The 16522-nt window shown below is 42.6% G+C and overlaps 1 protein-coding gene across 3 annotated transcripts in view; it reads right to left on the reverse strand.

Moving 5' to 3' along the window:
• MPZL1 (myelin protein zero like 1) overlaps positions 1–16522 on the reverse strand; it is a 73909-nt gene that overhangs the window by 14673 nt on the left and 42714 nt on the right. For 2 of the 3 annotated variants that reach the window (XM_013996806.2, XM_005663141.3), the window contains exons 2-4: positions 10316–10482; positions 3528–3741; positions 2094–2226 (exon numbers count right to left, since the gene is read on the reverse strand). In XM_013996806.2, coding sequence (XP_013852260.1) covers positions 2094–2226; positions 3528–3741; positions 10316–10482 — 514 coding nt within the window. Of the gene's footprint in view, positions 1–549; positions 2227–3527; positions 3742–10315; positions 10483–16522 lie in introns of all 3 variants that reach the window. The other variant, XR_002343361.1, reaches the window with a different exon arrangement.

Raw genomic sequence — 16522 nt, forward strand, 5'->3', positions numbered from 1 at the left:
CTGGAGTTCCCGTTGTGGCTCAGTGGTTAACAAACCTAACTAACATCCATGAGGATGCAGGTTCAATTCCTGGCCTTGCTCAGTGGGTTAAGGATCTGGCATGGCCATGAGCTATGGCGTGGGTTGCGGATGCAGCTCAGATCCCACATTGCTGTGGCTGTGGTGTAGGCCAGTGGCTATAGCTCTGATTCAACCCCTAGCCTGGGAACCTCCATATGCTGCCTGTGCGGCCCTAAAAGACAAAAAGACAAACAACAACAACAACAAAAACAAAAAAACAACAACCAATTCCTATATATACAAAAAACTAAGACACACACACAGGCATTTTACATGAAGAATGACCATAAAACCTCCATGTAACTTGACAACCCAATTTCTTTGGTTTGGTACACTCAACATGCTTCTAATACAGACACATGATATATTGTGGACAAACCATGATAGCTGTTGGGTTAGCGCATAGCTAGCTGGTTAGCTATCAACAAGGGAGATGAGCTGCATACATACACATGAATATTAACAGCATCGGCCAATGCAATTAGTTACCATGTGTCTAGTGGGAGTGGAAGAGGAGACCCAGCCCTGTTATTGTCCCAATGTGTCGTCTATGTCAGCTTTTCTTAAGAAGTGGAAGATAAGCAGGATCTGATCCCAGCACACCAAAGTAGAAAAGGCAGGGGAGAGGAAAAAGAAAAATCAAAGTAAGAAGAATAGCAGCATTCACGATGCCATGCAGGATTTGAAGGCACACTTTTCCGTGCCTTCATTAACCCCCAAAGCATGAAGTACTGAGACACCACCCTGGATTAGTTTCAAGTTGAAAACCAAAGCTCCAGTTATATTTCACTGTAAACCACTCACCATGCAAGGGGGCAGGTATAGTCAGTAGAAGAGAAACATTCAAAGCAAGTAATATCTGACTTCAAACACTCAAACTCATAAAAACACAGCACTGCTAGAAAGTAGAGCAGCAGAGTCCAAAGGGACAGGTTCCCACCACCACCAGCCAGGGAGTCAGGAGCATGCAATCTATTCAGAACATGGTCCCTTCCGTGCACCCTGAACACAGCTCGTGCTACATCATCCGACACCCAGCCTCACTCTCAGTCTTACCACACGAGTTCTACAGAGCTCACACGGGCCAGCTTTCTGGCTGAAGTGGTGAAAAGAGAAGTCCTTCGATCACACACACACACACACCCTATGCTCAAACGTGTTTTCTTTTGAGAAGCTGCAGACAAAAAGAAAATCTACTTTTCTTTATTGCCGGTATATTTTGGTGTTAAACTCTTATTAGCCTAGCTTAAATGAGTCCAGCCGTGCATTTGAGAATCCTCAAAGCAATAAAACTACTTATAAAGCTACAAACAAGAAAAGTCCTGCCTCATGACATCAGGTGAGGGCCATTTATCAGCAAAACTTTCTTATATGTTATAACTATACATTATGTTTACCTGACTGAAAAGAACCTCATGACATTATTATCAAGAAATTAAAATTAAACTCACATTGAGTAAGTGATACCTGTGGCTTAATAACAATTAACTGCAAGAGGTTCCCGCTGTGGCTCAGTGGGTTACGAACCTGACTAGCATCCCTGGGGATGTGGGTCAATTCCCGGCCTCACTCAGTGGATTAAAGGATCTGGCGTTGCTGTGATCTGTGAGGTGAGTTGCAGATGTGGCTCAGATCCAGAGTTGCTAGGCTGGCAGCTGCAGCTCCAATTAGACCCCCACCCTGGTAACTTCCACATGCTGCAGGTGCTGCCCCAAAAAGCAAAAACAAAACAAAACAAAAACTAATTGTAGAGTGGATGGAACTCAAGCACAGACTACCAGCAATCCATTTCACCAAACTTAAAAAAGAAACTGAAACAGGGATTGGTGTCATCCTCCATAATTAATAGCGGGCCACTGAGTTCTGCTGGCCCATGTCAGAACACCTTCTAAGGAGATGGCTCAGTTCCCACTTAAGAGCAAACAGTAGCTAATTTTCCACAATTCTTTAAAACAATTCTATAAAACATACAGAAATTTCATAAACACTGTTACCTTCCCTCCACCCTTCCCCCTAAAAGCAGAGTTTCTTACCCAGTGTAATCTCGTTTAGAGTTTTTCCTTCTATAGAGGACGGCCAGAATCATAGTGATGAGCAGAGTGAGACCCAGGACCACAGCAGTAACTATGCCCACCACCCCCCAAACTGGAAACGCAGGCAAAATCTCTACAGAGAAAGAAGAAAATTGTTTTAAGGTACACTGCTATGGAGAGAAGAAATGGAATTTTATTAAATTAGTAAACAAATATCAAGTTCCTGTTGTGGCTTAGCAGGTTATGAACCTGACTAGTATCCATAAGGATGTGGGTTCGATCCCCAGCCTTGCTCAGTGGGTTATGGATCCGGCTTTGTCATGAGCTGTGATGTAAGATGCAGATATAGCATGGACCTGGCGTTGCTGTGGCGTAGGCTGGCACTGCAGTTCCGATTCAACCCCTAGCCTGGGAACTTCCATATGCTAAAAGTTCAGCCCTAAAAAAGCAAAAAACAAAACAAAACCAAAAAACCTACAAATGTCTCTCTTTACCAATTACCACACACTCTTATTATCCAAATTATAAGATCTTAATATCTAACTGATGACATACAAATATTCATCAGAACTAAAAACATTCTACACATATAATCCCTCTCAATGCTCTAAAATCCAAGAAAACTTGGGATGCGAATTTATCCCAATCTATTCTCCAACAAAGCAGACTTTATCTCAAAATGAAATACCAGGACCTGCATTTCCTGATGATTCTCAAAAAAGGGCAAGAAACAGCTGTACATTTTGCCAACATTAAAACTTCTTCCTGGAGAATTTTTTTTTTCTTTTTTTTTTGGTCTTTTTAGGGCCATACCCGCAGCATATGGAGGCTCCCAGGCTAGGGATCTAATCAGAGCTGTAGCCACCGGCCAATGCCACAGCCACAGCCACTTGACCTACACTACAGCTCACAGCAACGCCAGATCCTTAACCCACTGAGGCCAGGGATCGAACCCACAACCTCATGGTTCCTAGTCGTATTTGTTTCCACTGCATCATGTCGGGAACTCCGAATTTGGTCATATTTCTAATGAACACTGAAAAATTCACACTCCTGGAATCAGATCAATATTCCAAACAGAGGGTATATAAATGGAGAAATCAACCACTCCAGTGGGAATGAGTTTCTGACCCGCCCCCCGCCAAGGCATGTTTGGTAGAGCCACAGGCCCATGGAACTGGGAGCAAAACTGTCTGGCAAAAATACCTCCTTTAAACACACCCCGAAGCATAATTCTTTTTTTTTTTTATTTTCCCACTGTGCAGAAAGGGGATCAAGTTATCCTTACATGAATACATTACAATTACATTTTTCCCCCACCCTTTGTTCTGTTGCAACATGAGTATCTAGACAAAGCCGAAGCATAATTCTAACCAAGCATGAGATAGAAGGGACTCTGCTATTACTGCAAAACTACTCAAGGCCCATCCATACCTTTCTCTACAACATAGAGCCTAATGTGTCCTGGCTGGACAACAATGTCAGGAGGGTTTTTGACATCACAGATGTAGGTGCCATTGTGTATAAACTGAATATTTTCTATGTTGATTGATGCATCTTTCTTCTCGAGGTCTCCAGCCCAGCTGATTCTATCTTTAAATGGTGGATAATTCCCGGCATACACTTGCCCTTGGGAGTAGTGGAAAAACTGCAATTAGAAAAAAGAATGTATGAGCTATTCTCAAAAGCAGAAGTTCTAAACTCTTAAAAGAACTTTTCATAACATGCCTATAATAAAGATTTTAGGAGTTTCCGTCGTGGCGCAGCAGAAACGAATCCGACTAGGAATCATTAGGTTGCGGGTTAGATCCCTGGCCTTGCTCAGTGGATTAAGGATCTGGCGTTGCTGTGAGCTGTGGTGTAGGCTGGCAGCTGTAGCTCCAATTGGACTCCTAGCCTGGGAACCTCCATATGCAATGGGTGCGTCCCTAAAAAGCAAAAAAAAAAAAAAAAAAAAAAAAAAAAAAACCGAAAAAAACAAAACAAAAAAATAGGCAACTTCATCCAGAATGAAATGCCACATCATATTATAAATCTCAAGTTTAAAACCTAAGTCAGACAGAGGTTTAGAAATCAGAGTTCGATCTTATTTCAGTTGAAGAAATAGACTTGTGCATTACCTCTAATCCTCTCACTATCCCAGAGATATTGCAATTACAACCCATATTTTTATAAATAAGGAAATGGAGACTCAAGCCATTTGCCCAAGGTCACAATTGATAATAGGTGCTGGATCCAGAGTCAAAGTCAAGACCACTTGACTCTTGAAAATCAAAGCTCTGATTGACACTATGATTACCTCAGTGAATCCAAAGTTTTCAGCCTTAATTCACAAAGCTTACCATTAATATACACAAAGGCATCAAGAAAAAAAAAGCCTACAAGTTCCTGCTGTGGCTCAGCAGGTTAAGAACCCCACTAGTATCCATGAGGATGCAGGCTCGATCCCTGGCCTCATTCAATGGGTTAAGGATCTAGCACTGCTGCAAGCTGCAGTGTAGGTCACAGACATGACTCACATCCAGTGTTGCTGGGGCTGTGGCAAGAACCGGCAGCTACAGCTCAAATTTGACTCTCAGCCCAGGAACTTTCATATGCCACAGGTGAGGCCATTTAAAAAAAAGATGTGGCTGTAAAAAAAAATAATAATAATAGAAGAAACCTAAAGAGCACAGATCAGTTAATCTGGTGAGTTACCCCCTCTTATTAATGGTTTCCTACAGGAAAGTCATGGGTATGTGAAAAGAACACAGCCCAGATAACCCCAAAATATTCTTGCTTGCCTTTGCTGGTTCAGCCTTTAGCCCCTTTCGCTTCTCACGCTCCCTCTCTCCTCAGACCTGCTTCCAGCCAAGAAACACATTTTTCAAAGTAACTTTGTCAAACCTAGCACCTTGTAAGATGGGCAGAAATGTGAAACATCATGCTCGGATGCTCATAATCACCCTGTAAGGTGAGATTTGCCTGCTAGATATTTTAAGAGTGAGGAAATCGAGGCTCAGAAAACCTTAGTGACTTCCTCAACGTCACAGGTCCTAGAGGTAGAACACAAACCCAGCTTTGATTTCAAAACTTAGGCTATTTTCATTATTTAATGCCTCTCGTGTCTGATATCTTGCTTGCCTAAAACCCTTCACTCTCTTTTCTTTACCAGGAAATAAACCATAAACTCTTAGCTTGGCAGGCAAGTCCTTCTGTCATCCGGTCTGCTTTCCTTTCCTACTTCATCTACAAACATCCTCTGCCCTGCATTTCTGAACCAGCAATGAAGACTTACACGACACTTTTCCACTGTCAGGTCTCAGCAACCCCTCCCTCATTAGCCCAAGTGCCCTCTGAAGGCAGGTATGAGCTGTATGTCTCTCTGTACCCCTCTGGACTTAGCGCATCACAGGAACTAAATATGTTTGCTGAAATGATTAAGGATGCTTTGGTTGGAATTCCCTTGTGGCTTGGCAGGTTAAGACTCTGGCATTGTCACTGCTGGAGGTCTGATTTGGGTTTGGTATGGCCAAAACAAAACAAAACCCCAAAAGCACTTTGGTCAAACCAGTAAGAAAAAGAGAAATGAAACAGTAAAAAAAAAAAAAAAAAAAAAAAAACAAACACCAAAAAAAACACCCACCTTACAAAAAACTTTACAAAAAAGAAACAGTAAAAACAAAACAAAACAAAACAAAACAAAAAACCTCTTACAAAAAAGGCCAGGGATTGAACCCACATCCTCCTTACTCAATTGGTTGGGGATTTGGTGTTGCTGTGCTGTAGGCAGGCAGCTGTAGCTCTGATTCGACCCCTATCCTGGGAACTTCCATATGTTACAGGTGCAGCCATAAAAAAAAGGGGGGGGGACTAGATCTCCTTTTATTGACCAATATTTATTAAGTGCAAACCACAGTGCTGAAACTGTGAGGGACAAAGGTATAAGACAGGTCTCTACCCTCAAAATGCTTACATTCAAGATGAAGAGAAAAGGTACCATAATAAGGGATGCTATCTCACAGGAGTGGCCCAGACAATGTGGGCAGTGAGCTTTAAGACCAGCTGAAAAGGTCAAAAGAAGTGTTATGGACAGATCAGATGGTGAAAATGGAATATGACTTAAAGGGCCAAGAATTCAGAAGTGGGGCTGTAACAGAGCTCTTTTTTTTTTTTTTTTTTTTTTTGGCTACTCCTGAGGCATATGGAAATTCTTGGGCCAGGGACTGAATCTGGGTCATAGCTATGACAATGCCATATCCTTAACCACTAGCCCACCAGGGAATTCCAGACAAGCATTGTTCTCAATGAGAAAATAAAAGGCACTGGCAGGTACCTGGTGGACTGAAAGCGTGGACTGCAAGATGGATGATAGGAAGTGGAGAAACAGCCAAGGGGTTACTGCATCAGTTTCAGCACACAGTTGTTTTTGTTGTTGTTGCTGTCTTTTTAGGGCCACTTGGGCGGCATATGCAAGTTCCCAAGTTAAGGGTTGAATCATAGCTACAGCTGCCGGCCACAGTCACAGTCACGTCACGTCAGATCCGAGCCTCGTCTGCAACCTACACCATGGCTCACAGCAACGCCAGATCCTTAACCCGCTGAGCGAGGCCAGGGATCAAACCCACAGCCTCATGGTTCCTAGTTGGGTTTGTTTCTGCTGTGCCACAATGGAAACTCCTCGGAACACAGTTTGTTATTACTTAATGGTAAATGGAGAATCAGTAAGGCTGACAAAAAGCTGGATGCAAGAAACAATGTAGAAAGAGCCAGCAAACATTCTTTTTTCTCAGGGTGGGAGTGAGGGGTAAAAGGGAAGAGGTAGTGGATGGGGGCAGGAAGGGCCCAAAAAAAACCCTACAAAACTCAAAATTTCAACAATCCAGTCCCTAAAGGAACCCTCCCATACTGTTAGTGAAAATGTAAACTGGTACAGCCAGTATGGAGAAGAGTATAGATGTTCCTTAATAAACTAAAAATAGGACTATTATATGATCCAGCAATCCCACTCCTGGGCATATGCCAGAGAAAGCTGTAATTCAAAAAGACACAGGCACCCCTATATTCATTGCAGCACTAATCACAATAGCCAAGACATGGAAGTAACCTATTGTCCACTGACAGAGGAGTGGGTGAAGAAGATGTAGTATATACATACAATGGAATATTACTTAGCCGTAAAAAAAGAATGAAATAATGCCATTTGCAGCAACATGGACAGACCCAGAGATTAGCAAACTAAGTGAAGTCAGGCAGAAAAAGACAAATATCACATGATATCACTTATATGTGGAATCTAAAAAATAATACAAATGAACTAATTTACAAAACAGATACAGACACACAGACTTCAAACACAAACTTATAGTTAACAAAGGGGAAGGATGGGGTAGAGGGACGGATTAGGAGCCTAGGATGGCATATGCACACCATTGTACATGATATGGATGGTCAGTAGGGACCTGCTATGTATAGCACAGGGAACGCTAGTTAATATTCTGTGATAACCTATATGGGAATGGATATGTGTGTATGTATAACTGAGTCACTTTGCTGTACAGCAGAAATTATCACTATATTGCAAATCAACTATACTTTGATAAAACTTTAAAAAATGAAAAAAAATTTTAAAAAGCTTAAAAAAAAAGGTGAGCTCTTGTTGCGGCTCAGCGGCAATGAACCCAACTAGGTATCCACAAGGATGCAGGTTTAATCCCTGACCTCCTTCAGTAGGTTAAAGGATCTGGTGTTGCCACGACCTGTGGTGTATCTGGATCCCACGTTGCTGTGACTATGGTGTAGGCCAGAGGCTGTGGCTCCAATTTGACCCCTAGCCTAGGAACTTCCATATGCTGAGGGTGAGGCCCTAAAAAAAAAAAAAAGAAGAAAGTAAATAAAATTTTAAACAAATGATATAATAAATGAACTTATTTACAAACCAAATTAGACTCACAGACATAGAAAACAAACTCATGGTTACCAAATGGGATGCTAGGGGCTCGGGGGCAGAGATATCATCAGGCCCTTAGAAGAACGTAAGTACCAGAAAGAACCAGCAGAGGGAGTTCCCATCGTGGTGCAGTGGTTAACGAATCCGACTAGGAACCATGAGGTCGCGGGTTCGGTCCCTGCCCTTGCTCAGTGGGTTAACGATCCGGCGTTGCCGTGAGCTGTGGTGTAGGTTGCAGACGCGGCTCGGATCCCGCGTTGCTGTGGCTCTGGCCTAGGCTGGCAGCTACAGCTCCGATTCAGCCCCTAGCCTGGGAACCTCCATATGCCTTGGAAGCGGCCCAAGAGATAGCAACAACAACAACAAAAGACAAAAAGACAAAAAAAAAAAAAAAAAAAAAAAAAAAAAAAAAAAAAAAAAACCAGCAGAGAAGGGAAACTGGGGAGAAAGATGAGTTCTGTTTTAGATATGTGACCCCTAATTCATGGACCAGAAAAGCCATCTCTGGTATGTTGGGCTTGATTTCACTTCCTGAAAATCTATAAAAATGATGAGCATCCTGCTCATCTTAATAACTGTGCCCTGACGTTTAAAGGTAAAGGATCTTATTATCAGCAACTGAACATTCTGGAATTAACTATAATCAGATTAGTCTGTAAGTATAAATTGATTAGCTAAAAGCATCAATCAGAAATGCAGCATGTTCTTAATACTGTCTTGGGATAAGTAAACCTTATCTGACCCACATAATAAGAATGTTTTGCGCATAAACGGAAGTGGTCTTTTTTTTTTTTTTTTTCTTTTTTCCTTTTAGGTCTGCACCCATGGCATATGGAGGTTCCCAGACTAGGGGTCAAATCAGAGCTGTAGCTGCCAGCCTACACCATAGCCACAGCAAAGCCAGATCCAAGCTGCGTCTGTGACCTACACCACAGCTCATGGCAACACCAGATCGTTAACCCACTAAGCAAGGCCAGGGATCGAACCTGCATCTTCATGGGTATTAGATTCATTTCCACTGAGCCATGACAGGTAGTCAGGAGCTGCTCTTTAAAATAAAGAGCATCTGGGTGTCTTCCTGATTGATGCTTGATTTCCTTTCTTTCTCCCTCTCTCCCTGCTTGCTTCTCTTCCTTCCTTCCTTTTCTTTCTCTGATTTTTTTAGAGCCAGACCTGCGGCATATGGAAGTTCCCAGGCTGGGGGTCAAGTAGAGCTACAACTGCCAACCTGCACCACAGCCACAACACAGGATCCGAGCCATTTCTGTGACCTACACCACAGCTCACCAAGAGGCCTGATCCTTGACCTTGAGCAAGGTCAGGGATCGTACCTGTGTCCTCATGGATACCAGTCGGGTTCATTAATCACTGAGCCATGACGGAAACTCGGATGCTTGACTTTCAATAGATAAAACAATGTCCTGCACATCTGGTCTGGCAAAAGATGTCAGGAGGAAATCTTCACAGATTAAAATAATTCTTTGGACTCTCCTGAGTGGGTCTGTGTGTTTAATTTTGCATCTAAAAGATGTATGTTCCACATTGATGCGTGTTTATGGGAAACAGCAGAATGCCTCTGACAACATGTGCAGGGGTTCCTGTTTTCACTCACTCTGGGATTCTGTTTTACACAGAACCACCCCCAACTGGACCCAGTGAGGAAGTTATCTAAATTTGTAATCTCTGACTTTACCTCATCTTTCCTTCCTTCTCAGGCATAACACCTAAGGGCTCCCCTTTTTATAAATCCCAAGACACAAAGGTCTACTCAAAAATTAGGTAATTAGGTATACATTCCAACCCACTATATAGATATAGATATTAATACAGACAAGAAGCTGCATTTAATTTATTTTGTCTTTTCTAGGGCCGCACCCACAGCATACGGAGGTCCCCAGGCTAGGGGTCTAATCGGAGCTGTATCTGTCAGCCTACGCCAGGGCCACAGCAACGTGGGATCCGAGCCGTGTCTGCAACCTACACCACAGCTCACGGCAACGCCGGATCCATAACCCACTGAGCAAGGCCAGGGATTGAACCCATAACCTCATGGTTCCTAGTCGGATTCGTTAACCACTGAGCCACAACGGGAACTCCAAGAAGCTGCATTTCAAAGATGCTGAATCTATTTTTTCCTGGAGAGTCTGAAGAAACAGAAGGGCCCCGAGGTCTCTAATAGATAACAAACACAGTCATTTTAGAAGTGAACAATCAGAAGAACAGCTCATTAATAACACTACAGGAGTAAAGAACCCCAGCGGTAGGAACAGGGAGAGCAGACAAGCACTCCTACCGACACAGTGCTGTCAGTCCCCTCTGGCTGGAAGCTCCAGGAGACTGAAGTCAGTGTGCCGGTCATGTTAGCAGACTTGAACTTGCATGGCAGCTTCCCTTGTGTCCCATTTGCCACGAAGATTTCTTTTGGTGTATAAACCTCCAGGGCCGATCCACCAGCTGTCACTGAAGAGAGAGGAAGAAGGAAAGCTAAGGAGTAGGATTTACATGAATATCACTGTGCCTGTTTACCAGAGGACAAAGATATAAGAACATCACAGGATATATAAGTAATTCACTGCCATTGTGGACTATACATTTCTGGCAGAATATTATATACCCAGGTACTTTCTTATCCAGGATAAACCACTGAGTCGTCACTGGTTCACTAGTTCAGCTACACCTAATTATTTGTTTTCTTTTGAATTAAAAGACTTTACCTTTTTTTGTCTTTTGTCTTCTTAGGGCCGCACCTGCGGCATGTGGAGGTTCCCAAGCTAGGGGTCCAGTCAGAGCTATAACTGCTGGTCTACACCAGATCCAAGGCTCGTCTGCAACCTACACCACAGCTCACAGCAACAGCAGATCCTTAACCCGCTCAGGGAGGCCAGGGATCAAACCCACAACATCATGGTTCCTAGCTGGATTTGTTTCCACTGTGCCAAAACAGGAACTCCAATAGACTTTTACTTTTTAGAGCAGTTTGAGGTTTGCAGAAAGTAGAGTGTTCCTATATATTCCCTCCTTCTTCCCTCAATTATTAACCTCTTGCATTAGTGTAGCACTACCATCCAGAATATTCTATAGTTGGAATCACAGTAAATGTAGCCTTTTCAGATTGGCTTCTTTCGCTTAGTAATTTTCATTTAAGCTTTCATCCAAGTCATTTCATGGCATGACAGCCCATTTCGTTTTATTCCTGAATAATGAATATCCATTGTATGGATGTACTACAGTTTATCCATTCACCTCTTGAAGGAGATATCATCATGCTTCCTTGATGGCCTGTTTTTAATGCTACGGAGGCCATATTTTTATTTCTTTAGATAGTTCTCGCATTTACCTCATATTTCCATTGACATATCATGTTGAACTATATTCATCTTCCACATTTAAAGCAATTAAAATTATTCTAAGTATGATACTGATTCATTTTTAAAGCCATATTATTTAACTGACCCCCCCCCCGTTTTTTTTTTTTTTGTCTTTTGTTGTTGCTATTTCTTGGGCCGCTCCTGCGGCATATGGAGGTTCCCAGGCTATGGGTTGAATTGGAGCTGTAGCCACCGGCCTACGCCAGAGCCACAGCAACGCGGGATCCGAGCCGCATCTGCGACCTACACCACAGCTCACGGCAACGCCGGATCGTTAACCCACTGAGCAAGGGCAGGGACCGAACCCGCAACCTCATGGTTCCCAGTCGGATTCGTTAACCACTGCGCCACAACAGGAACTCCTGACCCCCTTTCTTATAAGGAACTTAGGGCAAAAAAAAAAAAAAAAAAAAAAAAGAAAGAAAGAAAAAAAAAAGCATAACATATGTTTTTTTCATTAGTGACATCTTATCATTGGATTTCAGTGCACTAGATACATTTATACTCAATAGCTGACCACACTGGGCCATGTGTTCACGCACCTACCGAGTTTTTTCCATTAGTTTAAGCCCAGGAAGTAGTAATTAAAACGTCTATCACTTGGAATATAAAAATAGCTCTTTTTAAAAGATCTGTAATCAGTGGCAACTGCAGGAATTACTAAGGATGGATGCTAAAATAAAATCTTCACTCAAAAAGAGACCCTTTCATGGACTAAATGAAGGTTAGAAAGAAGTTTATTTGGCCTGAAAGTGGAAACAATTAGAACTAATACAGAAAAGATTAAAAACACCCATTTTCAAAATAAGATATTTTTTAAAGAAATAGTTCGGAGAGAATCCCTATCTGCGGTGTTCCAATTATTCTTAGAATATAACAGACAAGCAGAATAAGGCTGGGTATTGTCACCCAGGACTGATGGTCATATTCAGAATTTTTTCTTCCTGAGGTCTTAACTATGACTCTAGGCCAAGGAGAACAAGAGTCCTCCCCCATGCCTCCCAACCATCTTCCAAATGTTTATTCTCAGGACACAATGAGCACTTTTGGCCATTCTTCTAAATAAACTGATAGCCACACTGCATCAGGCAGATTTTTTCTGCTAGAGAGGGTGGATTATTATTATAGGGAACAATGGATTATTATTTGTGATCCAAACCTCAAAACAAGCCCTCCTTTGCAACAAGAAGCAAACAAAAGACGTTCCTTGCTATTGCGGGTAGGCAGAAAAGCAGCCCCAGGGCACTTGAGTTCAAAATGAAGGACAAAGCACAAGACTGGACGATGTGACCAGTTTATTCCAGGAAGCAGAACTGGTCTGTAACCCTTATTTACTCTGTGTAATTTTTGACTGGTTTTCTCCATGGTGATGAGCACTGCAAGGAAAGCCACAGTCTTTGAAGTCAATAAATAAAGTTTCTCAAGGATTTTCTCAAACCAGATCCTTGCCACAAGGCCTGGCTACGAGAACTGTTACCCTGAGAAGTTATTTAAAGATGGAACTAGGCCAAGTGCCCAAGTTTACAGTCATGGAATTTTGACCAAGACGACCAGTCAATCCCAAAATGGGCTTTTAAATAATCTATTTAAGACAGACAATTTAATTGTGCCAAAACTGATTAACAAACATGTGGATTTAAAAAAAACAACAATCTACCATCACTCTTTGGCTAATGAGAGCCAGGATTATGAATTCCGACTCTAGCCAATCAGCTAGTTCCAGAACAATAAAATAATGCCATACATAGCCAGTTAATTTCCCCTTATCCCTGGCTCTTTCTCTCTCCTACTCTTGTCATAATTCTTGGAGAGTCCATGAGTCATAAGAAGAACCTTCCAAATCCTGGTCTCTTTGTTTATCTTCTGTTCTCCAATAATTTTATCCTCAGGCCTAACCCTGCCACTAATTCCTATAATCATACCCTAGTCCAGGACTTCCCAATCTTGGCACCACTGACAGATTACTCTTTGCTGTGGGGGATGTCCTATGCATTATAAGATGCTTAGCAGCATCCCTGACCTCTACTAGGAGCCCAAAGCATCTTTTCCCCTTCCAGTTGTGACAACCAAAAATGTCTTCAGACAATTACATATGTTTCCTCAGGGGCAAAATGCTCATGGTGGTTGAGAACCGCTGCCCTAGATCCTATCATCAATACCCACACCCCCTCCACAATCTCAATTTCAGGCTCTCTACTCTCTGACTGACCACCTCCCATTTTTCCAGAGCATTTCCTCAACACCCTGATTCCACCACCCCTTCAGCCACATCAGAACCAAAAATCCTTCTGTTCTCCAGTCCTTTCACTGTCTCATCCCCCACATCTTCATGTGTCCCACTCAGATCAGATCCGCGTTGTCCCACAAGACTCACCCCTGTCAGCTCCCTTGTCCCTCTCCCATCTGTGCATTCACCTGGCAAACCTCAGTCCCAGTTAATCCACGACTCTACTCACTCTGCACAGATGGAGAAAAGCACAAAATCCCACTAGCTGGTTTCACCTTAAATTCCTGACCCCTAACTTCAAAGAGGACTCCTGAGGGTGCCCAGCAATCCTTCCACATTCTACTCCATCTATCTGCTCTCCTAAATGACTATTTTATACATTCCCCTCTAACCTCAACTACCTCCCCTCTGCTTCTCTTGCTCAGCTAATGACCATGCTTCCTGTTTCACTGAGCAAACAGAAGCAATCAAAGGAGAACTTCCCTATGTTCCCAACCACATCCTACCCGGCTTTTGCATCTGTGGTCTGCCTTCCTATGCAGGAAACGTCTGCACCCTTCTAGGTCAGCCCTCCACTGGGCACTGGATCTCATCTTCTCTTGCCTACCTAGGGACACTAATTGAGCAACTCTCCCTTTTTCTCCTGAATTTTTCACTCTACTGAGTTCCTGACACCAGCCATAAAATTAGATATATTTATGTCCCAACTTTAGGGAAAAAAAAAATCTTGCCCCTACATCTCCCCCCAGGTATGATCCCTTTGCCCTTCTTTAATTTACAAATCTTCAAAGAAATGTCTATACTGGGGGGGAGGGGGAAGATAAATTAAGAGTTTGGGATTAGCATATACACACTACTACATATAAAACAGATAACCGAGAACCTCCAGTAAGGCACGGGGAACTATACTCAATATTTTGTAATTTCCTATAAGGGAAAAGAATCTGACAAAGAATACTCACACACACACACACACACACACACACACACACACCACATGTATATATAACTGAATCACTTTGCTGTACACCTAGAACTAACACAACATTAGTATAGTATAGTAAATCAACTATACTTCATTTTAAGAAAGAAAAAAAGAAAGGGAATTGTCTATACTCCCTGTGCCCAGGCTCCCTCTTCCCACTTTCTCCAGAATAAACCCAGTTCAGGCTTTCATCCCCAGTACTCTGCTAAAACTGTTCTTCTTAAGGAATCCAATGATCTCCATGTGGTTAAATCCACTGCTAATTCTCAAATCCCATTTTAGGGACATATCTATATTTGATACAATGTTTTTTCCAGGCTGACTTCTGAAACATTGCTCCCTTTTAATTCTCTTCTCATCTCATTACCTGTCTAGTTCTCCTGACCTCTATATGCTGGGAATTCCCAGGGCATCCCTCTGACCTCTTATCTAGTCATTCTCTTGGTGAGTAGTTTTAGGGCTCTAAGTACCTGCTAAATACTGATGACCCTGTACCACACACATCACATATGTGCGTACGTATACATATGTTATACCCAACAACTTCACTTGGATCTAACTGGCATCTTAAATTTAATATGCCCAGATTGAACTCATGATTCCCACCCCCGAACCTGCCCTTCCATGGTCTTCTCCATGTAAATGACAATTCCTGCCTTCTAGTGGCTGAAGCCAAAACTCTGGACACCTCTCTTTCTCCTAACTTAATTTCAAGCCATCACAAAACCTGTGTCTCTACTAAAAACCTATCTAGAAGTGGCTCTCTCCTGCCCTTTCAGTGTCACCATCTTGGTCTACGCCACCATCATCTTTCATTCAGTTATCTGAGTGACATCCTAAGACAGTGTTTCTGCCTCCACTCTCACCCACTTAAATGCAGCCAATCCACAGAGAGTCCACAGAGATCTTGCTAAATTCAAGCCAGATCTTATTGCTCCACTACTCAAAATCCACCAAGAGTTCCCCACATCAGCCAGGATCATGTCTGAGTCCTCAGAGTGGCCCAGAAATCCCCGGCCACCTCTAAGACCTCATCTTCGCCTGCACTCCAAACATGCTGAGCAGCCACCCCGTCACCCTGTTGCTTCTCTGCCTGTCCTGAGTGCCCTCAGCACAGAGGAGGCTATGGACAGGGAGACGGGAAATGGTGATGCCACAACAGAAGATTAGCAACCTTGTGAACTGCTGGAAGTCAGATGCTCTGCACAGCCGACCTCAGGGGGAAGTTGCAGGAAAGCCCCATACTTAAAATTGCATGTGGCTACCAAGCACATAACAGAAGCCCAAAGTGCTTACAGCAGTTTCCGATCAATGTCAGTGAGCATGAATAACACCTGGTTAGAAAGTGTCTCCTGTGTGGGGAAAGGAGAAAAATAAAAACAGAGACCTCCCTCTCAGACTACATTCCATGTAGCCTAAGCAAGAGATGAGTTCACTGGCTGCAGAAACAATTGGGAATGGTTTGCTTTGTCCAGTCTTTTTTTTTTTTTTTTTTTTAACGTGACTAGGGGTATTATGGAGGTACACAGTAAATTATTGTGGAATTCAGATGGCTCATCTTCAGAGTCATAAAAGAGAGCTTTAAGGGGCTAAAGTAGTTTAAAAATGCAAATATAAAGAGCACTGAGATGCAGAGAAATTACTGTTCTATCCACAGCATCCCCTGACACTGTAAGACTGGAATTCCAGTCTGAATAAGATATTAAATAGGTTTCTTTTAGGCCTCAGATTTACAACTATGGTATAGTGACAAAAATCACTGTGAAAAGCAGAAATTAACACAACATTATAAATCAACTATACTTCAATAAAATTTTTTCAAAAAAGGGAGTTCCCATCGTGGCTCAGCAGTTAACGAATCTGACTAGCATCCACGAGGACTTGGGTTCGATCCCTGGCCTTGCTCAGTGGGTTAAAGAT

The sequence above is a fragment of the Sus scrofa genome, chromosome 4 (genome assembly GCF_000003025.6).
Source record: "Sus scrofa isolate TJ Tabasco breed Duroc chromosome 4, Sscrofa11.1, whole genome shotgun sequence".
In the NCBI taxonomy this organism is placed as follows: domain Eukaryota; kingdom Metazoa; phylum Chordata; class Mammalia; order Artiodactyla; family Suidae; genus Sus; species Sus scrofa.